Raw genomic sequence first — 26,637 nt, 5'->3', positions numbered from 1 at the left:
CAGAAGGGGGTTCCCGCCCAAAATGGGTTAAATGTTTGTTTAGGGCTGTTAAAACACATCTTGTGCCCAAGACGTCTGTGTACGTCTTTGGTATTACCGCACGTGCAGTGCCCAAGACGTCTGTGGATGTCTTTGAAAAAAAAAATATATATATATATATATATTTTTTTTTATTTATTTTTTAAACCAAAAAAAAAATCATATTTTTTTTTTTTTTGTAATACGTGGTGCCAAAGTTTGTGTTTTCGCCATTGAGAATGCATTGGGCGTTTAACTCAGAAACTATAAAACATTTCAAAGTAAAAAGTTCCAGCATGTGTCTCCACAGTCAGCTGAATTTAAAAAAAAAATGAATGGATTTTCTAGGTGAAAGTGATTTTCACCCACTTTTGCGCGGGCGCACAAATTGTTAAGTGACGTTTCGTCCTCCACACGGACATGCAAAACATCCCACACGCCCCCTCACTTGACACGAGTGTGATCGCCGTCGTCGTTGTTGCCCCATTTGCAGAGAAGCTGCGCCGTAGTCTTCCCAACCTGACGCGCCCCTCCTCCTCCTCCTCCTCAGCGGCTGCTGCTGCGGCCCCCTCCCCACCGCCGCCGCCGCCAGCAGCCCCCCCCTCCGAGCCGGTGAGGAACAGCCGCAGCTGTGAGTCCAACCTGCAGGTGGCCAACGGAGGAGGCTCCCCGCAGCGACAACACCACCACGTCCAGTCTGCCAGTGAGTACCAAACAGCGGTCAGGGACGGCTGGGTGTTTAGTGTAGCCGTGCCGCACTTCAGTTCTGCTAGTTTCTACATTTCATTCGTTTTTCCATCTGCCACTGATATATAATATAACGCGATTATACATTTTGAATATAGGGATGCACCGATGACACCGAACCCATTTAGGCCTGACGTCGAAATAAAAAAAAAAGTCTTCTGAAATAATATATATATTTCAAAGATTTGTGCCACATTTTCACGATTTTTCAAAAGTAGCAGACCTACAAGCTCGTAGCGCGCCACTCGGTGGCACGCTATGAGCTTGTAGATCTGCTATTTTTCAATAGCTAAAGTATAACATAATGCTTAGTTAAAACACCAAAAGGGGTTCCCGTCCAGAATGGGTTAAACCCATTTTAGGATTTGTGGTTTCAGTGGTTCTCAAACTACTTCATGTCAAGGACCCCAAACATATGTAATTGGCCGCCGACCCCCATCTGAAAATATGTTGTTCTCCAGGCACCCCCCGAGAAGCAAAGATTTGAGTTAAAAATTTTCACTCTGAAAGAATAAATATTCAAAGATTTGTGCCACATTTTCAAGATTTTTTTTCACGATAAAAATCGTCTACTGCCATTGGTTAATGTCAAATTGTATTTGCCGATACCGATAACGATATATGTGGCCGACGCATCGGTACTACCGACACATCAGTGCATCCCTAATTTGTAACCACTTTCAACCCTATTTTAGGCACATTTTATTTAAACACAGAAATCCCAAATCGAACCGATCCATATAACCTCACAATCTTGTAGATTTGTCTATTTTCTGCCGCATGTATATGTTGTATAACAAAGTATAAAGTGGTTAAATAATATACTATAATATTGGTGAGTTTCACAGGCTGATTCTGATTTTGAAATGAATTAACGTTTTATCCAAATAGGTTGTGTTACATCATGTCCATGTTTGAATTAAATGCCCCGTCGACTTTCTTTCCTTTTTTCTTTTGTACAAATAACACTCGTTTCTGACAATAACGTTCCATCTATGACACTGTCTGCTCTGAGTCGGGTTCTGTTCATCCTCTTTTCTCTGGCTGCAACTTTGAAAGAACTGTTTCTTTGTCAGTGTTGATTTTGACAGCAAAATTTAGATTTTATTTTTAAGTCGGTCTCTTGGATAGTTTTCAATTAGTTTTAGTCCCATTTTAGTCACCCGGAATGTCTTAGTGTTTACGGTTGATTTAGTCGACTTAAATGTATTTTTGGCGTCCCCTTGATGCCGTCGTAATGGCTTGTTGATCGGCTATTTTCAGCATGCAACCAAGTGTAAAATTAAGGTCTTTTACTTCTACTGGATCTCTTGTCCACTAGTCCCTTCCTAACATTTTAGTCTAGTTTTTTTTAATTTGTCGACGAAATTGTCAATATATTTGGCCTCTGTTTTAGTCATTGTGGCTTAGTTTTCATGTAGTTTCCATTTTAGTTTTTCGTCGGTGAAAAAAAAAAAAAAAGATAGTCGACGAAACATTTCTCGCCGTGTTAGTCGACGAAATCAACACTGGTTTGGAATCCTTTTATAAACTCTGTCTTCACAGTTCCTCTTCCTTTCTGCTACCAAGTTTCAACTACAGTTGGGTGCCACCGATATTGTCCCTTATCATTTGACCCATTTAGGCCTGACCTCAAAATTTAAAAAAAATCCTTCTAAATCCTCCAGTTTTCTGAAATAAATATTTTCACGATTTAAAAAAAAAAATAGCAGACCTACAAGCTCGTAGCGCGCCACTCGGTGGCGCGCTATGAGCTTGTAGATCTGCTATTTTTCAATAGCTAAATTATAACATAATGTTTAAAACACCAAAAGGGGTTCCCGCCCAAAATGGGTTAACTGTCCTTTTGCGCAGATCACGCAAACCTCAGCAAAAAGAAAAGGACAAAATCGATGGCCTCCAACTGTAGCCAATCTACATTGACACGTTGTGAGCTTGTAAGACTGGCCATTTTAACTATTCAAAAATGTTTTGAAAATTTTAAAAACCAATAAAAATATTAAAACTGAAAAATGTTTTGCAAAATAGTAAAAAAGAAAAAAAAAGGCAAAGAAGTTTAGGGATAAGGGGTTTAGCGATGACGAAAACGGAGCCCATAGTGTCTATTTTACGTGATGATGTACGATGATAAGGGGGCCCCTCACTTCACACCCATGTGGTGATTATTATTATTTTTTTTAAATGTTTGCCATTTTTCAACATGGCAACAATTGACAATTAGCCCTTCACTAAGTCCCTCCCCAACCCATCCTTGTCCAATAGGCACGTTAGCAGCCAAGTCAAAGCTTGACCTGCATAGCAACCGTTGCTAAACTATTTGGGGTGGGATTTAGTGAAGGGCTAATTGGGCAAAAGATAATTAGGATTATCGCAAATAATTGCTATTAGGCGAATGTAATAATTGTGGCAGGCCTACACACGGTGTAAGTGTAGTAAGCGTGCTGTAAAGCGTCTTTGGGTACTTAGAAAAGCGCTCTATAGATTTGAGATTATTATTATTATTATTATTAAGAGCGTAAGTACTGTACACTAGGGCATTCACTTCTAGTCATTTTTACTAGTTGCCTAGTTGCCTAGTTTACTAGTCGACTAGTCGACTAGTTGTTTAACTACCTATTATGTAAAAAATAAAAAAAATACACTTTTTTTTTTCTTCTTATCAACTAGTCAACTAGTACCAACAAGGTCGACTAGTGGATTTACTAGTCGACTAGTAAACTAGTCGACTAGTTGCATTAATGCCCTACTGTACACACGGTAGTATTGTCTCAGATTTCAATAGGAGTTCAGACATCGAACCTGTGTGGACTAAAACGCTGTTCAGTGTAATCCCATAAAGACCATAATGATGGTGTCGTTGCTATTCCCACACACACTATAATCCCTCTCAGGGCTACCTACCTGAGGGGTCACAACACGGCGCTGGGCTGCTTAAATTTGTAGTAAGAACATGATTTTAATCCTGCATTAGACGACTTCCTAACGACATGTGGACATGTTGATAGTTAATCACTTGGTTCGGTTTCCTTTTGAAAACCATACCAGACCATCTTTGATCCAGCAGTACCCAATTATTTTTCTTATCCGAGTCTTGGCTGTACTGAGCATGTGCGAAAACCCTTAAAGGTGTAGTGAAATTAAAAATATGTTTTTTCACACTTTTAGACCATATCCGTGGTCATCATATGGGCATACCTAACAATGGATGCCAAAAAAATGGGAAAATTCACATTTTTGTGTGTTTTTATATCAAACGTCCATAAAAATATATTTGTATTACTTCCTGAAAACGAAAACGTGCTGCGTGATGACGTGTCGAGGCCCACATCGATAAAAGCCAATAAAAATGAAGCTAATCTGTTTAATTCCCCATATGTGCGCATCCGTGCAGCACAGCTGCTATTGATTACAGAAATCCTCCGTTTTTATTTTATTTTATAACATCCAGACAGTGTATTACTCGGTTTCAACTTAATCATCACGCTAAAATATGTATCTCAAAACATTATAGGGTAGAAATAAGCCACATAACAGTAAACTGGTACAGCTGGCCGTCTATCTGATTTGTAAACAAACACACGGCATGCTGCTGCGTATAGCATAGCAACCGTCCCTAGCTACCGTCCCATCGCCTGAAGGGATGCGACGCTCTGATTGGTTCAGAAACTTCAGACCGGTGTTTCAACTTGAACCGTTTGAAACTTCAAAATAAAATGTCCACCATTTCCGTTGCACTGCACCTTTAAAAGCCTCGTTTGATGCTCCATGCCCTAGATGGCCGAGAACGAGCGGCAGACCTATAGGCCTACAAGCTCACAAGGACAAGCGTTTTTTTCCCGCAAACGCGTTGTGGTCTTCTAGGTCCGCTATTGTCAGCGCGAGACACTGTCGCACGACAAAAGTATGAATCAGGCCCAACCCTCCCCCTCACTCTCACACACCTGTTTTTTTGTGTGTCTGATGATGAATGTTTAAAAGCATGCACCACCTCCTCCTCCTCCTCTCTGACCGCTTTTCCACCGGTTGGGAACCGGTTCAGTCCAGAACCAGTTTTTAGTCCATGAGCCAGACCTCCAACATTGTAACGTTAATTATGAATTGAGTGGGCAAAACCATACCTGTATTAAATTGTTTATAGCATAATATATAAGTACATTTATATATGATAATCCTTCCACAGGAGTAGCGTTTTTTATATATATATATTTTGCATATTTTCCGTCATAATACCTAATTTGCATATTTAAATGTACAATTTCAGAAACCGTGTAATACAATAAATCATTGTCTTCGTGTAAGTAACCAACAGGAGAAGTTTCATGGTGATAAATATGAATTACGTGTTTACCTATTCACCTATCACGTGTATACTGTAGGTGAAAATAACACAAAATGTGGTGTGATAAATATGAAAAGGATACTGCTGTGGAAGGGTTATCGATCATAATATTCATGTACTTATATCGATCCTATAAACAATTTAATATAGGTATGGTTTTGTGCCCACTCAATTCATAATTAACGTTCCAATTTTGAAGGTCTGGGCTCATGGAACCGGTGGAAAAGGGGCCCTCTGTGCTGACACTGACAGGCTGGCTGTCTTTTCTACCTGGCTGGGACTGACTCTGTTCTGGCATTCAGACACAGCTGCCTGCAATTCGTTTGGCTGCATCGCCCCCTAGTGGCCTTGTTATTATTTATTTACCGCACACACACACACTTCTGGCCGAGAGTTAACCAACCGGCGGCTTGGGCTGACCTCCTCCTCCTCCTCCTCCTCCACTGTGCCTCCTCTCTGCTGCTGCTCCCACTGGTTGTGTCGGTTTTCGTGACTGAACCTGTCCCTGTTTTCCCCAGCAGCAGGACAGCTCCCACGGTACTCGGCCCCCTCTCGCGCCTCCCCGAAACACAAACAGCACCTCCAAAGCCCGTCGTCCCTCCGAGGTAACCCTCCCCCAGAACCCCCCCCACGTCCCGCTGTCTTCTACAACAGTACTGGTTCCCCCGAAACTTTTTCATGTCAAGGACCCCCAAATGGACACTCATTAGCCCGCGGACCCCCCCATTTGAAAATGCATGCCAGGCTCTAGCAGTGATTCTCAACCTGTTTAATTTCAAGGACCCCCAGTTTGACATGCATTGATTAGTCTATATGGACCCCCATTTAATGGAATTTCTATCTCTGGGACCCCAATTTTTATTGTAAAAATCAATGTTAATTTAACTCTGAGAGTGTACAAATGGAACCAAACGGACCCGCTAGGGTCCGTTTGGTTCCATGGGTTCCGTGGGTTCTCCCACTTTGAGAACCACTATGCTACAACTCAAGGGGCTCTGGGATAAATTCTGTCAGGCACAAACGACGCACAGCATATACCTCAATGTACCGGTGTGCGGATAGTTCTTTAGACAAGGACCCCCCCCCCCCCGAATTGAGTTGAAAACATGAGGTCAAGTCCGTTGCTCTCCCCAGGTTGGCAGAGGGGAGTGTGTAGCGCCCAGGATCACACTAAGATAATGGACACTGGGTGGGGGAAAAAAAACGGGTTACAAAAATTGTGGGATTAAAAAGTATAACCAAAGAAAAGGACGTATTGGTCATGGACCCCCACACATCTGAAAAGGTTTTCTGCCAGGGACCACCCCGCCCGCCCCTCCCTCCTCAAGAGAAGATTTATGTTCACCCCTCCCTGAGTGGAATTCTCAGCAGTAGCGTAAAAGTAGTACCGTAGATGGATCAGCAATAGGAGCTATAGTGTTGCTAGCACAGCTGGTGGGCAGCGCACATCTAATCTGTACATGAGTTGGATAGAAATGGATAGAAAGTGAGAATTGTACCACTAGACTACACACAAGACTACAAGCTGCGGAGTTCTTCCAGACACGGTATCATGGACAGTACATAACGTGTCTTTAAAAACAAAAAAAAACATTTAGAACTGAGGACGATTCTACAAATGTCTTCTAAATCAGTTGTCTGAAAAACCCTATGTTTCTATGTCAGTCGTTCTCAAATATTTTCATGTCAAGGACCCCCAAAATATATATTAATACATTGTTCCATGGACCCCCCAGAAGCAAAGATTTGAGTTAAAAAAACGTTCGCTCTGAAAGAATATATATTCAAAGATTTGTGCCGCATTTTCACGATTTTTCAAAAGTAGCAGACCTACAAGCTCGTAGCGCGCCACTCGGTGGCGCGCTATGAGCTTGTAGATCTGCTATTTTTCAACAGCTAACATAATGCTTAAAACACCAAAAGGGTTTCCCCGTCCTGAATGGGATTTTAAAGGGATTTAGAGTTTCTCTACGTGTCTCTTTTGCAGAGCAACTTCAATGTGTAGATGATGATAAGCCAAGAGGTTCTCTGGGCTGTTGCTCCTCCATCCATTGTGGATGAAAATGACAGCATGGCGTGTGTGCCTGACGACGTCATGTCAGACCGGTGTTTGTCTGAATATTAAAGGAGAATTCCATACTAAAAGGATTTCTTTACTTTTCTTTGTAGTTGTTACGTCCCCACCAAAGAGGTTATTCGCTTATTTCCATCGCTCAAAATTATTATTTTGTTGTATATATCCTCTCTTCATAATGTAAATAATATTCCAAGCGGCATACTTTACTACTTATGTCGATGACAATAAGCGAATTAGCACAACACCCCATAGCCCCATTCAATTCCCATTCCATTCAATGCAATTCATTGAGGGCTTATGGTAGGGGAAATAGCCAATAAGGAGTTTTTGCACAAAAAAAACACCTGGACCTCTTTGGTGGGGACGGAACGACTACAAAGAAAGGTAAGAAAGGTAAGAAAGCCTTCTAGCATGGAATTCTCCTTTAACCCATTAAGGCCTGACGTCGAAAAAAAAACGTTCGCTCTGAAAGAATATATATTCAAAGAGTTGTGCCGCATTTTCACGATTTTTCAAAAAATAGCAGATCTACAAGCTCATAGCGCGCCACTCGGTGGCGCGCTACGAGCTTGTAGATCTGCTATTTTTCAATAGCTAAAGCATAACGGCGAGGAATAAGTGTAGGGGGGAGGTGGACCGAAGGAGGTGCCATAGCCGATGAGGTGACATTTGGAAAAAAAGTGTCTATGGCCGCGTTTTCGCCCAAGGAGTCTTTTTCGTGCCAAACAAATGCTTGCAATGGATTCATTCACTCATGAAACCCCCCCCCCCCCAAGTTTGACCCGTCACATGCTACTTAAAGCAGAACGAAACATTTGTATTTCCCTGCATACAGGTTTTTTTTTTTTCGTACCCCAATGTTCAGCAGCTGTCACAGTTGAGTTGGAACAAACTGAGAGGTGATAGTAGACTCCTTTTTATGGAGACATTTTGTGAAGAAAGCTATTGGTATTTGGTTAGCATTTATTTTCCAGATTGGTCCAAAATTTGTCTTTAACAGTTCTACTGCGTAATCCGCGTTTCCCCGCATTATAATCAAATATCCTACGCTGCCTGGATTGTTTTGTTACCTTTTAGATCATACGCTGAAGTATCCGGTCCAAATCCGTTCCTCCGTTTGTTTTTGTACGATCGCACCACCCGCCATCTTGCTACACCACAAGCCGGCTCCATAAAACCACATACCATGAGGCCGTGTCTTCCGTTCACTTGCATTGGACTCAATTTCCCAGAAGCCCTAGCAGCCCAGCATAAATTTCGGTTTACAAAGCTCTGCTCCGCGGCAGAGGCGGACTTTTTTTATTATTATTAATGCGATGCGATTTAGACACATAAAACAAATGGCGGGGATGTCGTATTACGCAGCATCGGAACACTGGAGTAAACAATTCTCGGCCGTCAAACTGTTAACTGTCCCTAACTTTAGGCTGTCGCCAGTCTTTTGGATTGGATGCAGGCAGCAAGCAGAAGACAGTGAAGGGGGGGGGGACTTCAAAACATTTAGCTCGGTAGAAAATATGTTCTTTCACTAAGCTTGGCTTTTTATTTTTGTTAGTGTTAATTTGGAGACTTCTTGTAAATTAAGTAGTGCAGCATGCTTAAACAAAATTGGTTTCATTTTACGCTCTCGAGAGTTAACCCATTCAGGCCTGACGTCGAAATTAAAAAAAAAAGTTTTCTAAATCATGACAATTTTCGGAAAGATTTGAGGCACATTTTAACGATTTTTCAAAAATAGCAGACCTACAAGTTCATAGCGCGCCACTCGGTGGCGCGCTATGAGCTTGTAGATCTGCTATTTTTCAATAGCTAAATTATAACATAATGTTTAAAACACCAAAAGGGGTTCCCGCCCAAAATGGGTTAATGGTTAATGTGGTTAAACGCTAACGTGACATGGATGCGTTCCAGGTCTCAATGGATTAAAGATCTATAAGGGTCCATTTGGTTACCAACTCTCCCATCATTTAGCTGGGGACCATCTGGAACCCCCTCAAGGACCACTGGTTGAAAACCACTGAATTGGATTATTTATATATATATATATATATATATATATATATATCGCCCCAAATGCTCATTGATATACTTTGAAACGGCCGCGTCGACAAAACCAAGCTGCATTTTTTTCAACTTTGCTTGACAAAATGTACAATCATCTCCAGCTTGTGTTGCTGGCTCCGACATGTTCCACATGTACATCACATGGCACACTGCCTTCACATACAGTAGGGCTTTAAGCAACTATTCAACTAGTCGACTTGTAAATCCACTAGTCGACCTTGATGGTACTAGTTGACTAGGGTTCCTTTTTCCCCCCTCTTTTTTTTGTAGGCCTCAAGATCAGCTAGATTATAGTTATAGTCACCAATGTACACAGTTTTTAAATGTACAACTCTATATATATATATATATATATATGTGTGTATATATATATATATACCTATTATTTATTTATTTTTTATTTTGATTTACATAATAGGTAGGCCTAGTTAAACAACTAGTTTACTAGTCGACTAGTAAATCCACTATTCGACCTTGTTGGTACTAGTTGACTAGTTGATAAGAAAAAAAGGGGAAAAAAAGTTTATTTTTTTCCCGATTTTGTAGGCCTCAAGATCAGGTAGATTATAGTTATAGTCACCATGTACACAGTTTTTCAATGTACAAATATTTATTTCCAAAAAAAATAAAAAATATTTTTTAATTTATTTAATTTTTTACATAATAGGTAGTTAAACAACTAGTCGACTAGGCAACTAGTCAACTAGTACACATGACTAGAAGTGAATGAAAGCCCTAACACACATCTCTACATTTCTAGAGATCCTCTCGGGTGTTTTGATGTTTCATGTTCTTCGACGTCGTCGGGGTCCTTAATCTCTCCCATACCACTCCAACCTAACACCACTAATAAGGCCTAATCCATTAGAAAGCTGTTTAGAATGTCTACTAAATAATGATACTCTCTCATATATGTATATTAATTACATAACGTTAAGAGCCCATCAATTTGTATAAAGTGTCCCTAGGTTTTCCTGAAGGGGTCTGTTGTACACATTTTTTGCTCCACACTGGGGCTTCTTCTATAACAGGGGTGGGCAACTTTGACGATGGAGAGGGCCACTATATTTCCACACTCACTCCCTAGGGCCATATATTACTGTCGTAGCAAAAATATTTTTGCTATATTCAAATTGAAATCTTACATTTTTGCTATTTTTTAATTGGAATCCTGAAAACGAACATTTTTATGTACTTCCAAATGCCTTTTAATTATACTTGTGTTGAGCATTGAGCTACTAATTTAGACTGAAGTAATTAAAGCGGGTCATGTTTGCATGTCGTGGAATTGTAACAGCTGAAACCAATATTATATCAGTATCCTGACATTAACCTGAGGGCCACATTAAGTGAAGGTGGGGGCCAGGCGCATGTGGCCCCCGGGCCGCCAGTTGCCCACCCCTGTTCTATAATAATAATAATATGAACCCGTTAAGCTTTCCTCACAGCCATCTCTCCTGTCTTGGTTCTGTGTTTAGTCCCCCTGTCGTGTTGCTTCGGAGAAGAAGCCGATTTCAGTGAGTATTCACTGAGGCTGAACATTGTGACCCTGTGGTTGTGTGTGTGTGGCTGTGCTGTGCTGTGCTGTGCTGTGCTGGTTTCAGTGTTGTTTTTGGCAGCAAATTTTGGTTTTAGTCATAGTCTTTTGAATAGTTTTCATTTAGTTTTAGTCACCTGGAATGTCTTGGTGTTAATCTAGTTTTAGTCGACTAAATCTACGGTTGATTTCGTCAACTAAAATGTATCTTGGCATTTTGCCGTCGTAATGACTGATTTCACACTTGCTGAAAATAGCAGATCTACAAGCACACAACGCGTCGCGCTGCTATTTTCAGCATGAAACCGACTTATACTAAATCTCTTGTCCACTAGTCCCTGTTTAACATTTTAGTCTAGTTTTTTATTTGTTGACGAAATTGTCAATATTTTTTAGTCATCGTAGCTTAGATTTCATTTAGTTTCCATTTAGTTTTCGTCAGTGAAAAAAGGTAGTCGACGAACATTTTCCGTCATAGTTTGTGTCGACAAAATCAACACCGGGCCTGGTTTGCAAGCAGTATTTGGCCGTGTTATTTCCTCATTTCTCAACACCGTAGTGAGCAGCTCATAAGATACATACAGTTGGGTGCCACCGATATTGTCCCTTATCATTTGACCCATTTAGGCCTGACCTCAACATTTTAAAAAATCCTTCTAAATCCTCCAGTTTTCTGAAATAAATATTTTCACGATTTAAAAAAAAATAGCAGACCTACAAGCTCGTAGCGCTATGAGCTTGTAGATCTGCTATTTTTCAATAGCTAAATTATAACGATGTTTAAAACACCAAAAGGGGTTCCCGCCGAAAATGGGTTAACTGTCCTTTTGCGCAGATCACGCAAACCTCAGCAAAAAGAAAAGGACAATATCGATGGCCTCCAACTGTACATACATAAGATATGCTACGCATATGTGTTCCTCCTCCGTTGCGTCCCTATTATTATTATTATTATTTTCATGGTTGCAAAAGATTTGTGTTTTTTGTTCTCGTCTCGTTGTTTTTTTGTTTTGTGTGTGAATGCAGTTCCTCCTAATAAGGCCTGGTGTTATATGTGGTTGTTTGCCAGTGTCGCGCATCATCAACAGTAGCCCCGATCTACTAAGCTTATATATAGATCTACAAGCTTATATATAGATCTACAAGCTTATATATAGATCTATTAAGCTTATATATAGATCTACAAGCTTATATATAGATCTGTCATTTTGTGTTTATGTGCAGCACGATGCGATTAACCACGTCTACGTCGGGTGTTCAGGGCTACCCGGTCTCACCCAAAACATGGTGGAATTGCACGGAATTGCAGTTCCGTAAAAAAAATCTGTACATATGACACTGAAATCCTCCCCATAGACAATAGGGACTTTAACCCATTTTGACCTGAGATCAGATTCTAAAAATGTCTGTTTGAAAATGACGGTTTTCTGAAAAGGCTATGTTTCTATGTCAGTCGTTCTTCGATTTTTCAAAAATAGCAGACCTACAAGCTCGTAGCGCGCCACTCGGTGGCGCGCTACGAGCTTGTAGATCTGCTATTTTTCAATAGCCAAAGCATAACATAATGCTAACACCAAAATGGGCTAAAAGTCCCTATAACGACCGTCTCTACCGACGCAGCCACGGTGACAACATGGCACTTCCCGTACTACAGTGAAAGCCACGCCTCCGCTGTCGTGTAATATGTATGGATTTTTCCGGGGGGTTTAGGCGTGCATGTATGTACGGAATTTTGCAATTCCGTGCTATTTCTGGCCGTGTTTCTGTGAGATGGGGTTGGTTCGGGCCCACACATGTCTGCCATGTGTCATACATATATGTGACCAGATTTGACTGAGAGACTGCCATCGCGCAAATTCCAGCTTTTCACCAGAGGAGAAAAACTTTTTTTTTTTTCTTTTTTTTTCCAAAATGAGTTAATAGTACAGGCAGACTCTTCACATACTAGAGCATGTCTGAAATAAGTGTCTGAGCTGAAATCGACATGTAAATATGAAATCAATGCTTAAACATGTCCACAGAAGCGAACCTTTCAAGCCTGTTTTCTCAACTCGCTGTTTTCTGCAAGACATTACTCTATAAGCCATATCTCCTAAACTGGTGGGTCAAACTGAACAACCAATATGTCAATTTGAAGCTATGATTCCCTGCTTTTATATGACATGAAAAAACGAAAATTCAAAAAAATCCAATGGCAGTCTCTGTCAAATTTTGTCACATATGTGACCAGGTCTAGCAAAATGGTCCTCATCTCGCCTATAATGAAAAGGCAGAAAATCTAAAATAAACTTTTTTTTTTTTTTGTGATTTGTTTTTTTTTTCCATATTAACACAGCTTGAATGTTGAAGAAGGTTTTCATTCCAACAGATTATTGATTTTGGCAAATTAAATGTATACATTTATAAGTCAAAGTAGGCTATAGCCAGCTCTAGGTGTTGAAATGTTGTGGAACATTCAAAGGGGATTTTCTCAGCTTTGGGTAAAACGGCACAATCATTTTAAAATGGTCATATCTCCTTCAAATATTTTCCAATTTTTTTTTTCATTGAATGATACATCATATGAAAGCTTACATTCTGTACTTTAATAATCTGTAAAAAACTGAAAAATTACTCTGGTGGAGATGAGGGCCTATTTGCCAGACCCGGTCACATAGTTTGTATATGTATTGTTCCTCAGACCCCCATCGTGCTGTGAATCATTTGTGACTAAATTTGATTGAGGGGCTGCCATTGGATTTTTTTTGAATTTTCGTTTTTTCATGTCATATAAAAGCAGGGAATCATAGCTTCAAATTGACATATTGGTTGTTCAGTTTGACCCACCAGTTTTGGAGATATGGCTTATAGAGTAATGTCTTGCAGAAAACAGCGAGTTGAGAAAACAGGCTTGAAAGGTTCGCTTCTGTGGACTCTAACATTACACCTAGCTACATGTTTAAGCTTTTATTTCATATTTACATGTCGATTTCAGCTCTGACACTTATTTCAGACATGCTCTAGTATGTGAAGAGTCTGCCTGTGCTATAAACTCATTAAAAAAAAAGATTTTCTCCTCTGGTAAAGCTGGAATTTGCGCTAATGGCAGTCTCTCAGTCAAATCTGGTCACATTTTTGCTCGACTGAGAACTAGTGAGGAACCCCCGAAAGGCTCTTAGGCCAGTAGGCCTTGACCCAGGCTGTGCCCCTATAGAGCGTCGCGTTCCATGGACCAGGAAATGAATCCCAATGCATTTTTCCTCATAGACATTTCAGAAAGTATTTATTTAAAGACGGTTACGCCGCGGACAAAGCCAACTCGAGTCGTGACAACTCATGACAACACAAATAATTACAAAGAAGAAAAACAACAAAAAAAAGTGTAACCTTCTTCTTTCTAATTATTTCTTCGGCCCAAAAAATTGTGTGTGTTGTCATGATTTGTCACGACTCCAGTTGGCTTTGTCCGCGGCGTAAACGTCTTTAAATAAATACTTTCTGAAATGTCTATGAGGAAAATGAACGGAGAATCATTTCCTGGTCCATGGTAGGGGGCGGGACTGCGACGCCCTATAGTAACAGTGGTGGGGAGAAAAAGTACTCACATTTTGCACTTGAGTATCAATGCTGCAATTCTAAGTAATACTCTGTTAACAAGTAAAAGTCTGGAGTTCAGAAAGTACAAACGTATTGGCATCAAAATGTACTTTGGCATCAAAAAGTACCAACGGTAGAAAGTAGTCGTTGTGCAGAATGTCTCGTTTCGAGTTTTCAAATGTATGAACATCATTTGAAAATAGCCGATCTACAAGCTCACAATGCGTCGCGATGCGACGCATTGTGAGCGGGGGTCACGAGACGTTAGCCAAAGCATTTCCTGAGCCTCAAAACGTTTGAGAACCTCCTGGCCTAGTAGGTATAATCCTAAACTAACGTCTCGTTATCCTAAATGAGAACCTCCTGGCCTAGTAGGTATAATCCTAAACTAACGTCTCGTTATCCTAAATGAGAACCTCCTGGCCTAGTAGGTATAATCCTAAACTAACGTCTCGTTATCCTAAATGAGAACCTCCTGGCCTAGTAGGTGTAATCCTAAACTAACGTCTCGTTATCCTGAATGAGAACCTCCTGGCCTAGTAGGTATAATCCTAAACTAACGTCTCGTTATCCTAAATGAGAACCTCCTGGCCTAGTAGGTATAATCCTAAACTAACGTCTCGTTATCCTAAATGAGAACCTCCTGGCCTAGTAGGTATAATCCTAAACTAACGTCTCGTTATCCTAAATGAGAACCTCCTGGCCTAGTAGGTATAATCCTAAACTAACGTCTCGTTATCCTGAATGAGAACCTCCTGGCCTAGTAGGTATAATCCTAAACTAACGTCTCGTTATCCTAAATGAGAACCTCCTGGCCTAGTAGGTATAATCCTAAATGAACCTCCTGGCCTAGTAGGTATAATCCTAAATGAACCTCCTGGCCTAGTAGGTATAATCCTAAATGAGAACCTCCTGGCCTAGTAGGTATAATCCTAAACTAACGTCTCGTTATCCTAAATGAGAACCTCCTGGCCTAGTAGGTATAATCCTAAACTAACGTCTCGTTATCCTAAATGAGAACCTCCTGGCCTAGTAGGTATAATCCTAAACTAACGTCTTGTTATCCTAAATGAGAACCTCCTGGCCTAGTAGGTATAATCCTAAACTAACGTCTTGTTATCCTAAATGAGAACCTCCTGGCCTAGTAGGTATAATCCTAAACTAACGTCTTGTTATCCTAAATGAGAACCTCCTGGCCTAGTAGGTATAATCCTAAACTAACGTCTCGTTATCCTAAATGAGAACCTCCTGGCCTAGTAGGTATAATCCTAAATGAGAACCTCCTGGCCTAGTAGGTATAATCCTAAATGAACCTCCTGGCCTAGTAGGTATAATCCTAAATGAGAACCTCCTGGCCTAGTAGGTATAATCCTAAATGAGAACCTCCTGGCCTAGTAGGTATAATCCTAAACTAACGTCTCGTTATCCTAAATGAGAACCTCCTGGCCTAGTAGGTATAATCCTAAACTAACGTCTCGTTATCCTAAATGAGAACCTCCTGGCCTAGTAGGTATAATCCTAAACTAACGTCTCGTTATCCTAAATGAGAACCTCCTGGCCTAGTAGGTATAATCCTAAATGAGAACCTCCTGGCCTAGTAGGTATAATCCTAAACTAACGTCTCGTTATCCTGAATGCCTTTTCTCCTTGTGTCTTCCCCGCCGCGGCTGCCCTGCTCCACAGTCCCGTCTCCCAGTAAGCTGCGGACGCCGGCCACACCGTCTCCGCTGGCGCTGCGGCAGCCGGTGAAAGCTACCTCCACGCCGCCCGGCTCGGCCACCTCCACGCCCACGCGCTCCCTGGCCCCGCCCCGCAGCGGCCTTCCGCGGCCCAGCGCCTCCTCCGGAGGAGGGGGGGGAGGAGGAGGGGGCATCCCCCTGCCCCGCAGCAAGCTGGCGCAGCCCGTACGCAGGTACGGAAGCTTGTAGATCTGCTATTTTTTGGTGGTTAAAATCATTGTGAAATAAACGATTTGTTCTGTGGTTCTCAGAGCCTTAATTAGTCATCAGTAACACCTGTAAAGAATGCAGGGAAGTAGGCCCCCGGAAGTAGGACATTGCAACATTTGACCTCAGCTACATTGTGGGATGTGAGAGCTAGTCTTAATTATGTTAGTTAGTTATTTAGTTAGTTAGTCTCATTTATTGTCCACGTGTGGAAATTTGTCTTCGGTCTCAACAACAGTAAAAAACGGTAACAACACTTACACAATAATTTCCATGGCAAAAATTGCAGTGGCCAAATACATAAAAAAAACTAATCTAGCGAGACATGGCATCATTTAGTGCCTTTATTCTTTATTCTTTATTGGGATCCCCATTAGCTTCCGCTGCTGCGGTCGCTAGTCTTCCTGGGGTCCACACAGAACATCACAACATAAAAACAACATACAATACAATATACATACAAACAACAACCGACACTTGTCTGTCTAAATCTAAATTCAATTACATTAGAATACCAAAGATATATAGATACTGTAGGTTAAATAACATGTACTAAAGCACATCAGTCCAATTGTGTGACCTCTCCCAATAATGAATTAATGAATGAATTAATTGAATTAGGAATGAAGGCATTTTTAAAGATGTTACAGTTAGCTTTTGGTACTTTGTACTGGCGTCTACCAGATGGAAGTAGTTCGAACTCTAAGTACTTCCTTGTAGATACAACTTAGTTGTTATTATATTGTAATTCATCCCTTGGTCTTCCTCAGGTCCCTGCCTGCCCCGCGGAGCTACAGCGGCACGGCCGATAACTGGAGGGAAGGCTGCTACTGAGAAACTACAGCCCAGCAGCAGCTAGGGGGCGCTCTCCAAGAGAAGTCCAGCCGTCCCGACGAGCATGGAGGACGAGGGACGTTATACAAACACAACGCGGCACTTTATCCCATCCAACATTACGCCCCCACCGAGGGTCTCACACACACACACACACACACGAAAGTGAAAGAACGGGAGACATGGTGTCCCCCAACGCAATAGACCCGCACGTCTCCATCGCGTCAGCCTGAAGCGGCGTGTTGTGCACAGTGGTTTGTGGAAGGTTTCGGGGTGCATGTAGAGCAGAGAGAGGCAGAGAGACGCACGCACCAGTGAACGCCAAAGAAAAGCAGCCCACCCCACCTCCCTCCCTGCCGGGGGACAGACCACCGACCGACCACATTACATTATACCTGCCTCAGGGTCGTCCGCAGTCGTCCGTCGACAGTCATATCCGTACTTCGACTCTCACGGTTCACATAGGCCTCACTCGCACCTAAGACACACTCGTGTCCTGTGTCTTCTTGTGTGTCACGGCCGCCTCGATGCCTTTCCAACGGGAGTCACCAGAAGGACACGGGACACAGGTGTGTCTCGCGTGTGTCTTAGGTGTGAGTGAGGCCTTATGCCACTAGTATAAGACGCGCCTCCTGGCGTTGGCGCGCACACATGTTTTTGAGGGGCAGGTGCTCGAGTTGAACAAAAAGGGCACATTGTGTGGCGCGGTGGTGGAAGCGTCGTTAATAGTGTGTGAGATGTATAGATTTTGGTGGCATAAAATAATATATTAGACGCTTTTTAGTCCAAGAATTGAGCGAGGTCGCCATGGGCCACATACTGTAGCCTACTCTGTACAAAACAAACATAAAATGAACAAACTGTACAAAAGAAACCCGACTTTCAAAAGGGCACGTTGCTGTCCAGAGGGCAAACGGTGCTCTAGCACCCCCTAGTGTCTGTTTTGCACGTCCTGGCCAAATATGACTCAAACTACACGTGAAGGTTTGCTCAGTCACATGTATACTTGAGTTTAAAAGTACTGCAGTTCTTGCTTTAATTAACCCATTTTCGACCTGGGAACGATTCTACAAATGTCTTCTAAATGCTGACAGTTATCTGGAAAAAAACAGTTTCAGGTCAAGGACCCTACCAAAAATATATGTATTTGGCCGCCGACCCCCCCAGAAGCAAAGACTTGCGTTAAAAACGTTCGCTCTGAAAGATATTCAAAGATTTGTGCCACGCAGATCTACGTGGCACAGGAGCTATGAGCTTGTAGATCTGCTATTTTTCAATAGCTAAATTATAACATGCTGTTTAAAACACCAAAAGGGGTTCCCGCCCCAAAATGGGTTAAAAGGAATACTGAAGTATTCAAGTCCATGCTTTTAAAGACTTAAAAGGGGGATTTCACCCATTTATTTGAAGTTGAGGACATGATAACCTTGATGTTGGAGTGTGTTTAGTGCATTTGGTGATTTTTTCCTCTGCTAGAACATCGTCAGTAGAGAATGTCATTTCTTCCTGGGATAGAATGGATTTCCTGTAGTTGCAGTCAGACCAGCCCCTCCAGCTGATGTCAATCACCTCGTTATTGACCGTCAGACTGTCACTGTATACCAGGTGGTCAGGGAACAGAGAGAGCATGATTTGCATCTTTTGTTTTGCTTTAAGTTCGGTATTCATTTAGTTCATTATGCACTTGTTTTAACATGCATTGCAGGCAAAGAGTCATTGTATAGAGGGTATGCACATGCTTAAAGTGAATGGCACATCGAGTGGCAAAGCAAGTTTAACATTGTTTAATGCAATCAGACAGACTTTTCTGTGTGGATGTATGGGCCGTCAATGCCAGAAAGTAGTTTTTTTCCACTCAGTAGGCGTTCCTGCATAACTTCCGCGTTTGATGATGATGTCACGCGCATACCCTCTATTGTGTCTGCAAATATTAGTGCTGTTAGATGGTGTTTACATATCTTAAGTTATTGTGGGAGTGTCAAGATATGCCCTTAAGTGTGGAGGTGCTGGTGGGCAAGGTAACCGAGACCTTGGAGTAGTGGTTTTCAACCAGTGGTCCTCAAGGGGGTTCCTGGTGGTCCCCCATGCTAAATGGAGAGAGTTAACCAAAGACAAAGACAAAACGCTCTCCGACATACTTTTTCCATCCTCAACTAAATTTAAAATAGGGTGCAAAACCCGATGAAGCCCCTTTAAGTCCCATATAATTCAAATATCGTCCAGTCACGTTTCCTCGAAAACTTGCGAATAGTAGTGAAAATATCAGGTCTACACGCTCGCAACACGTCGCCGTGCATTGAGAGCTTGCGGCTATTAATTAACCACTTAATTCTCCTTCCTACAAATGTAACGGCGTCAAAAAAAAAGTCAAATAATTTGTCTTTGAAAAGTATCGGAGTACAGCACTAAAGTAAATGTATTTAGTTACTGTCTGCCACTGCATCCCGCCTTTCCCCCCCATCAGGTTGATCAATGTTCTCCCATTCGTCTCCTCTGTGTCGGACAGATGTTACCTGTTACTGTACAGGTCACATACAGTACAGATGTTACCCTGCTGTACAGGTCACATACAGTACAGATGTTACACTGCTGTACAGGTCAGATACAGATGTTAGGGGGGGAGTGGGACCCTGCTGTATAAGGTCAGAACACCCCCATCAGGTTGATCAATGTTCTCCCATTCGTCTCCTCTGTGTCGGACAGATGTTACCCTGCTGTACAGGTCAGATACAGATGTTAGGGGGGGGAGGGGGAGGGGGAACCCTGCTGTATAAGGTCAGAACACCCCCATCATGTTGAGAGGGAGTTGTCGTCAGCGGTCTAAGAGCACCTGTGTCCTTTCTAAAGCGGTTGTATTTGGTTTTGTGCCATTTATCAAAACAAGTCGGAATGTACTTTATTTTTTTAAGGAGTTAATTCCCCTCCCCCCACCACTCCTCCTCCATATCAGTATTTGTTTGGACGATTTGAATTGTTTATTGAAAATGTATATTTGTGCTGACCTCGACTGCAACGCTAACGCTCCAAAGCCTTGTTACTGTTTAGTAGTTGTTGCCGAGTGTCGGAACACACAAAGTCTTTTTTTTTTTCTTTCTTTCTTTCTGGTTGACGGCGTAACGACAGGGGAAAAGTACTTAACCCATTTAGGCCCGACGTCGAAATTTATAAAATGTCTTCTAAATCCTAGCAGTAAAATCCTGCTATAAAAAAAATAGCAGACCTACAAGCTCGTAGCGCGCCACTCGGTGGCGCGCTATGAGCTTGTAGATCTGCTATTTTTCAATAGCTAAAGCATAACATAATGCTAACACCAAAAGGGGGGAACCCCTTTTGGTGCCCCAAAATGGGTTAAGTGAAAGTATCAATACTGTGTGTAAACGTGTATTTAGTTGAGTAAAAGTACAAAAACATGCCACTTTTTGCCCCACCAGTGCCGAGGCAGTCCTCTGGACTCTGACCCCCTGAAGTCACTTTGACATTTCTGTGGTGTGAATTCCTCCTCCCGTCTCCCGCTGCCCTCTTCCTGGTTTGGTAAATATGTAGCTCAACTAGATCCCGTCTCTCTCTAGTCCTAAACCTGCACTCTCTCTCTCTCTCCCTCCAGAGGGGGAGAAAGAAAAAAAACGAAATGAGAAAAAGAGACTCTGAATTGCAAACCTTGCTATAGCCATGGAACCAAAAGCACCCAGCGCAGACGTCATGTGGTTCATGCCGACTCCCTTTGCAACGTGTGTGTGACTGTGTGTGTGTGTGTGTGTGTGTGTGTAAAATAGAGGGAATTAATTGTCTAGTCGTCGTGAGAAAAGGTTCAGTGGCCATCTTGCACCTTGTGCTTTAACCACAAACCAGACTGCAGGGTCCTATAATGGCATGTCTTCACATGGAGCTTGGACTTAAATTGTGTCGCGTGTGTGTGAATGACATTTATGACACAAATCATATTGTGACTCCATATTTTGGCAGGATTTCAGCCCCCATCATTCGGCTTGGCTCCGAAAGAGTAAAAGACTAACCGATCATATCATCCTGTTGGAAAAAAATATATATAATATTTCAAGAAGTGTAGTAGAACATGCTGTACGTACGTGAAGGGCTTCAGTGGCAGCGTGCACGGTGACGTTTGGCTTAGGGTTGTCCCGATCTGATCGGAAATCGGTCGCCGATCACGTCATTTTCAAATGATCGGAAATCGGTTCGGTAGCCAAAAACAACGTGATCGGGACATCCCTATAGTATCAATATTATAATCCATATCATGATATTAAGACTGGATATTGTCTGTGATTTGGGATATCGTACTGTTGTGATATGGCATAAACGTGTTCTATAAATATCGGAACGGGGGAAAAGTCGGTATCGGCATATGCTTAAAATAAAAAGAATGATCAGAATCGGATCGGGAGCCAAAGAAACGGGATCGGGACATCCCTAGCACTTTGGCTGTGACCTGTCCAGCGGTTATGCTCCAGACAGACTGACAGACAGACCAGACCCTCTTACAGCTGACTTGACCTCTTCCAGAGCAATGTCGCAAGAGAATGTCACATCATTTCAAAGCTGTGACGCCAGGGGGTCAAAGTGGGTTAAAAAGTAGTTCACTGGGTGTGCCAGGGTCGGGTATGAATGGCGTTTTGGTAAATATGGGCGTGCTGGATATTATTATCCAACTATAGTGCCTATAATTTGAGGTTTTCACTTTATTCTCGACGTGCTTTATCTGCTCATTTATCATCGTTGTGCCAATTTCAGGATTCTTTTTTGCCCGGCGTTATTTACAACTTTTGCATCTCTTTTGCTTTTGATTTGGTTTGCATATTTGTGTTTATTTGTAATTGAATTAATACATTTATAATTGCTTTAAGAAAAGAGGGAAAAAAAGAACTAAAGTATGTTTAATATGCGCCTTCATATTTATAACTAATTATGCTCATTCTGTAAATGAAATTATTTATTAAAAAGAGGTGCCTCTGGAAGCCTGAAGGAATGTTGCAAAGAGGACTGAGGACATACAGTACCACACCTTTTGTGTGATTAGTTTTTGTTATTGAACTTTTTTTGTTTTTTTTTATATCCACAAACATGACATTCAGTTTCCCTGTGTAAACACATTTCAAATAAATGCTGAAAAGCTCTTCCTTCCACTTGTATCGTTTATGTTTGTACAAAAATAGTTCAATGAATTATACGTGTGTTGGGAATGGAGTTTATCACATATCCTGTACATGGAGTCATAGTGCCAGTGAGACGGCTTGTGCTGCCTCGGGTCGCCTGTGTTGATTTTTGACAGCAAGTTTTAGTCACCTGGAATGCCTTCGTGTTAGTCTTAGTCAACTAAGGGCTCCATTTCCGTCACCTTATCCCTAAACTTCTTTGCCCTTTTCCTATTTTGCTAAACATTTTTGAATAGTTAAAATGGCCAGTCTACAAGCTCACAACGTGTCAATGTAGATTGGCTAGTTGAACTATTCAAAAATGTTTTTCAAAATAGTAAAAAAAAGGCAGAGAAGTTAAAGGGATTTAGCGGTGACGAAAATGGAGCCCTAAATGTCATGTGATTTTAGTCGACTAAATCTACAGTTGATTTAGTGGACAAAAAGGTTTTTTTGCAGGCCTTGATGCCGTCGTAATGGCAGAATTTACGCTTGCTGAAAATAGCCGATCTACAAGCTCCCAACGCGTCAATGAGTTTATAGATCGGCTATTTTCAGCATGCAACCAAGTGTAAAATGACTTTATACTGGATCTCTTGTCCAAATGTCCACTAGTCCCTTACTAACATTAGTCTAGTTTTTTGTGGGGTGCACAGGGGGCCACGCATTAAAAGTAAATGAATCCTGTTGTAGATAATCCACAAAACTAACGTCATTTGTATTGTTGACCATATTTCTAAATGAGTGCAACTTTCGTTCATTTTTACCCCTCTATCACACAGAACTATGGTTTTTGTGTCCATATCACCACGCCCAAAAAATAGTTGATGTGATAGAGGGGTCAAAGTTGAATGAAAGTTGCGCTAATATTTTAGAAATAGGTCAACAATACAAATGACGTTAGTTTTGTGAATTCATTTACTTTTACTCCGTGGCCCCAGTGCCCCCCACAAAATGACCGGAACTAGGCCTACTTAATATTTCACCAAAACCAGAGCAGAACTCCCACCACGGGACTCGGGCAATCGATTAATACAGTTGCAACCACTAATATTAATGGCAAGTATTTCATACAGCTTAAGTTAAAAAAAAAAATCTGAACTATCCTTTTGACAGTCATCTATTCTAGACAAACTGATACAGATCAACACACAACCAAAACTAAAAAGACAAGTCAAGGTTAAAACCACTAGAATATGTATGTTGTTTACTCCCTTCCTCCCTCCTCACACTTAACATTGATTTTACAATGGTTGAGAACATATGTATTCATACTGCTGACTTTCAGTGGACACTGTTCTCTATATTAATTCATTGTGTGTTAAAGAAATCGTACACGCTGATACTGAGGCGATATGGCATGAGAAGGCCTGGATCTGTAATCAGAAAGCAGGGGCCCGCAACTCACTTGGCCTGACGTCGAAATTAAAAAAAATGTCTTCTAAATCCTGACAGTTTCCTGAAATACCAATGTTTCTGTATCAGTGGTGCTCAATATTTCATGTCAAGGACCCCATAAATGATATGTAATTGGCCACCGACCCCCATCAGAAAATATGTTGTTCCAGGGACACCCCCCAGAAGCAAAGATTTGAGTTAAAACGTTCACTCTGTAATGATATATTTTAAAAGATTTGAGGCACATTTTCACGATTAAAACAAAAATAGCAGATCTACAAGTTCATAGCGCGGCAGTCGGTGCCGCGCTATGAACTTGTATTTTTACTTACTTTCCTTTTATTGTTTACCGTTTCTACAGTAAACTAGTCGACTAGTTGCTTAATGCCTAGCCCAACACTGAGAGGGAGTTAGAGATGACTAGATGAGGTATAAATAAAGGCTGATTAGAAATGATTGGAAAACAATAAACATGCATGCTGAAACTGCTGTTTGTATTTGGTGACGGAATCCAAAGGAAAGTACTTACACCCCTTTAAAAAAACGTTCAGGTGCTGAACAAAACAATACGTACAGGAGAAGGAGAGAATGTCCGCACACTGTTGAGTATAGCTCCCACTGGAATTTATATTTAATAAAGGATGACAACGTTTCGACCCCTTGTGGGTCTTCGTCAGGTATGAGGACAACAACACAATAGGCGTGTTATATACAGATAGGGGCAAGTTTTAACAATGAACAAGCCGCTGTTTGCAATGATGATAATTACCATGACACCCCCCCCCACATCTATGAAGTCAGGCTGAGTAATGTCAAGCCAAGAACACATAGAAATACAACTAAGTGACCAGAATGAGGAAAATAAAGAGTAGTAAGGTACCGTGCAATTACAGTACAAAATAAAATAGGACACAGCATATGGACATATGGTAAGAAGACACTATATACACACAATGACAAGATTAAAAATATATAATTAATATATATAATAAGATTAAAAGCAAAGTTATTCAACCCAGAAATGGTTTTATATCAAATTCCTCATTTAATCCGTGAGGAGCCAGTGTTTAAACTATAGATACAGTAAGCTTCACGTTGGAGTAGAAGGCGGTTGTGATCACCACACCTGGGGGTTTTTTCCACTTTTTCAATACCCAAGTAACGTAGGGAAGAGATGTATATTTGGTGAGACAGAAATTACTGTACATATTTTGAGCTGTATGCTTGTTGAAAAGTAAACAAATTGATATTTTTTTTAAAAACACATGAAGACAAATGGAGGCAATGATTGGTCCAGTGGATTGTGAGATTGTATCTCTGGACATGCTGACACACACACACACACACACACACACACACACACAGTTAGATGGATGGTCTGTACTCACAGTTCCTTAGAATGCTGCAGTGTCCCAAACTTCTAGTTCCAGGTGAAGGTGTGCTGTAGACAGACTCAAATGCACCACTTTGTGTGCATGTGGACCCTCTGATATGCAACAGGACTTTAATCTGCAGAATCCTATGTCTCTGTTTGTCCACTCGTTTTTCTTTCTCCAGTCTCTCTCTCTCTCTCTGACTGTGCGTTGCTTCCTCCTTAAGTCCCACCCCTTCTTGTTCTCCATAGGTTGGCTCAGGTTGATTGACACCCCAGTCACACAATAACAATTCGACCATGAACAAACAGCAATATAGATTGAAAAGTAATAGAAATAAATGTAACACATCTGTAGCAGGATTCAAAAACTACATTTAGCAAAATTATGCAGGGCACTACACACATTTTTCAAAAAATAGCAGACTTACAAGTTCACAGCGCGGCACTCGGTGCCACTTGTAGGTCTACTATTTTTCAAAAATAGCAGACCTACAAGTTCACAGCGCGGCACTCGGTGCCACTTGTAGGTCTGCTATTTTTCAAAAATAGCAGACCTACAAGTTCACAGCGCGGCACTCGGTGCCACTTGTAGGTCTGCTATTTTTCAAAAATAGCAGACCTACAAGTTCACAGCACAGCACTCGGTGCCACTTGTTGGTCTGCTATTTTTCAATAGCTAAAGTATAACATAATGCCTAAAACCTCATGTTTCTATGTCAGTGGTTCTCAATATTTCATGTCAAGGACCCCAAAAATGTTATTGCGTGTGTGTGTGTGTGTCAAGACATTTTATTAGCAACTACACACACCTGTTGCAAGGTCACTGTTAGCCTGGCTAATAAGCCAGACTCAAATCACGCCGGCAGGCTTTCTTTTTTGCCAACGGCTGATTCGGTCTGGCTTATTAGCCAGGCTAGGTCACTGTGGCCTCCTCTCCTCTCCTCTTCTCTCCTCTCCTCTCCAGAAACTGTGAAGACACAAAACAAACCTTTAAAACATGTTTTTTAATGTTAATCTTCGTACACTAGACGCATTCTTCATATTTAGAGCGTGCCGATTCCAATGGCGCCGGTCTGGACTTTCCACAACGTTTGCAAAGGTCAAAGTTCAGCCAAAAGACTGCAACGGTGACCTTTTGAGCAAATTCCTTAAAAAATGGGGTGATAAATATTTTTAAAAATATGTAAGAACCTCCAATATCCATATTCAGGACATGCCGAATCCAATGGCGGCGGTCTCGAATTTCCACGACGTTTGCAAAGGTCAAAGGTCAGCCGAAAGACTGCCACGGTGACCTTTGGGCCAAATGCCTTAAAAATGAAGTGATAGATATTTTACACCCCCGAAGGTCCATATTCAGGACATGACAAATAAAATGGCGTTGGTCTCGATTTTGTGGGACTCTTATAAGTGTCCGATATAGGGAACTAGACTGCAACGCTAGGCCTAGGGTTAGATTTGAGGTTCCCAAGGTCGCAGAAAAAGACGAGACTATCACGGTGATCGTCTCGTCGCCGCGATCGCAGAGGTATAAGTCTCATCCCGAACGGACTTATGATCATCGACGTGGGCGTGC

The 26,637-nt window shown here is 41.6% G+C and overlaps 1 protein-coding gene across 4 annotated transcripts in view; it reads left to right on the top strand.

The window, feature by feature from the left end:
- slain2 (SLAIN motif family, member 2) overlaps positions 1-22,279 on the top strand; it is a 72,053-nt gene extending 49,774 nt beyond the window's left edge. The window contains exons 6-10 of one of the 4 annotated variants that reach the window (XM_079506905.1): positions 512-721; positions 5,626-5,709; positions 10,724-10,762; positions 16,042-16,270; positions 17,075-22,279. In XM_079506905.1, coding sequence (XP_079363031.1) covers positions 512-721; positions 5,626-5,709; positions 10,724-10,762; positions 16,042-16,270; positions 17,075-17,138 — 626 coding nt within the window. In that variant the 3' untranslated portion in view covers positions 17,139-22,279. Of the gene's footprint in view, positions 1-511; positions 722-5,622; positions 5,710-10,723; positions 10,763-16,041; positions 16,271-17,074 lie in introns of all 4 variants that reach the window. The other 3 variants (XM_079506904.1, XM_079506906.1, XM_079506907.1) reach the window with 3 other exon arrangements.
- The last annotated feature ends 4,358 nt before the right edge of the window (positions 22,280-26,637 follow it).

Source organism: Electrona antarctica (assembly GCF_951216825.1).
Source record: "Electrona antarctica genome assembly, chromosome: 7".
NCBI lineage: Eukaryota > Metazoa > Chordata > Actinopteri > Myctophiformes > Myctophidae > Electrona > Electrona antarctica.
Note: the sequence above shows the minus strand (reverse complement) of the source record. Positions and strands in the feature narration are given on the sequence as shown.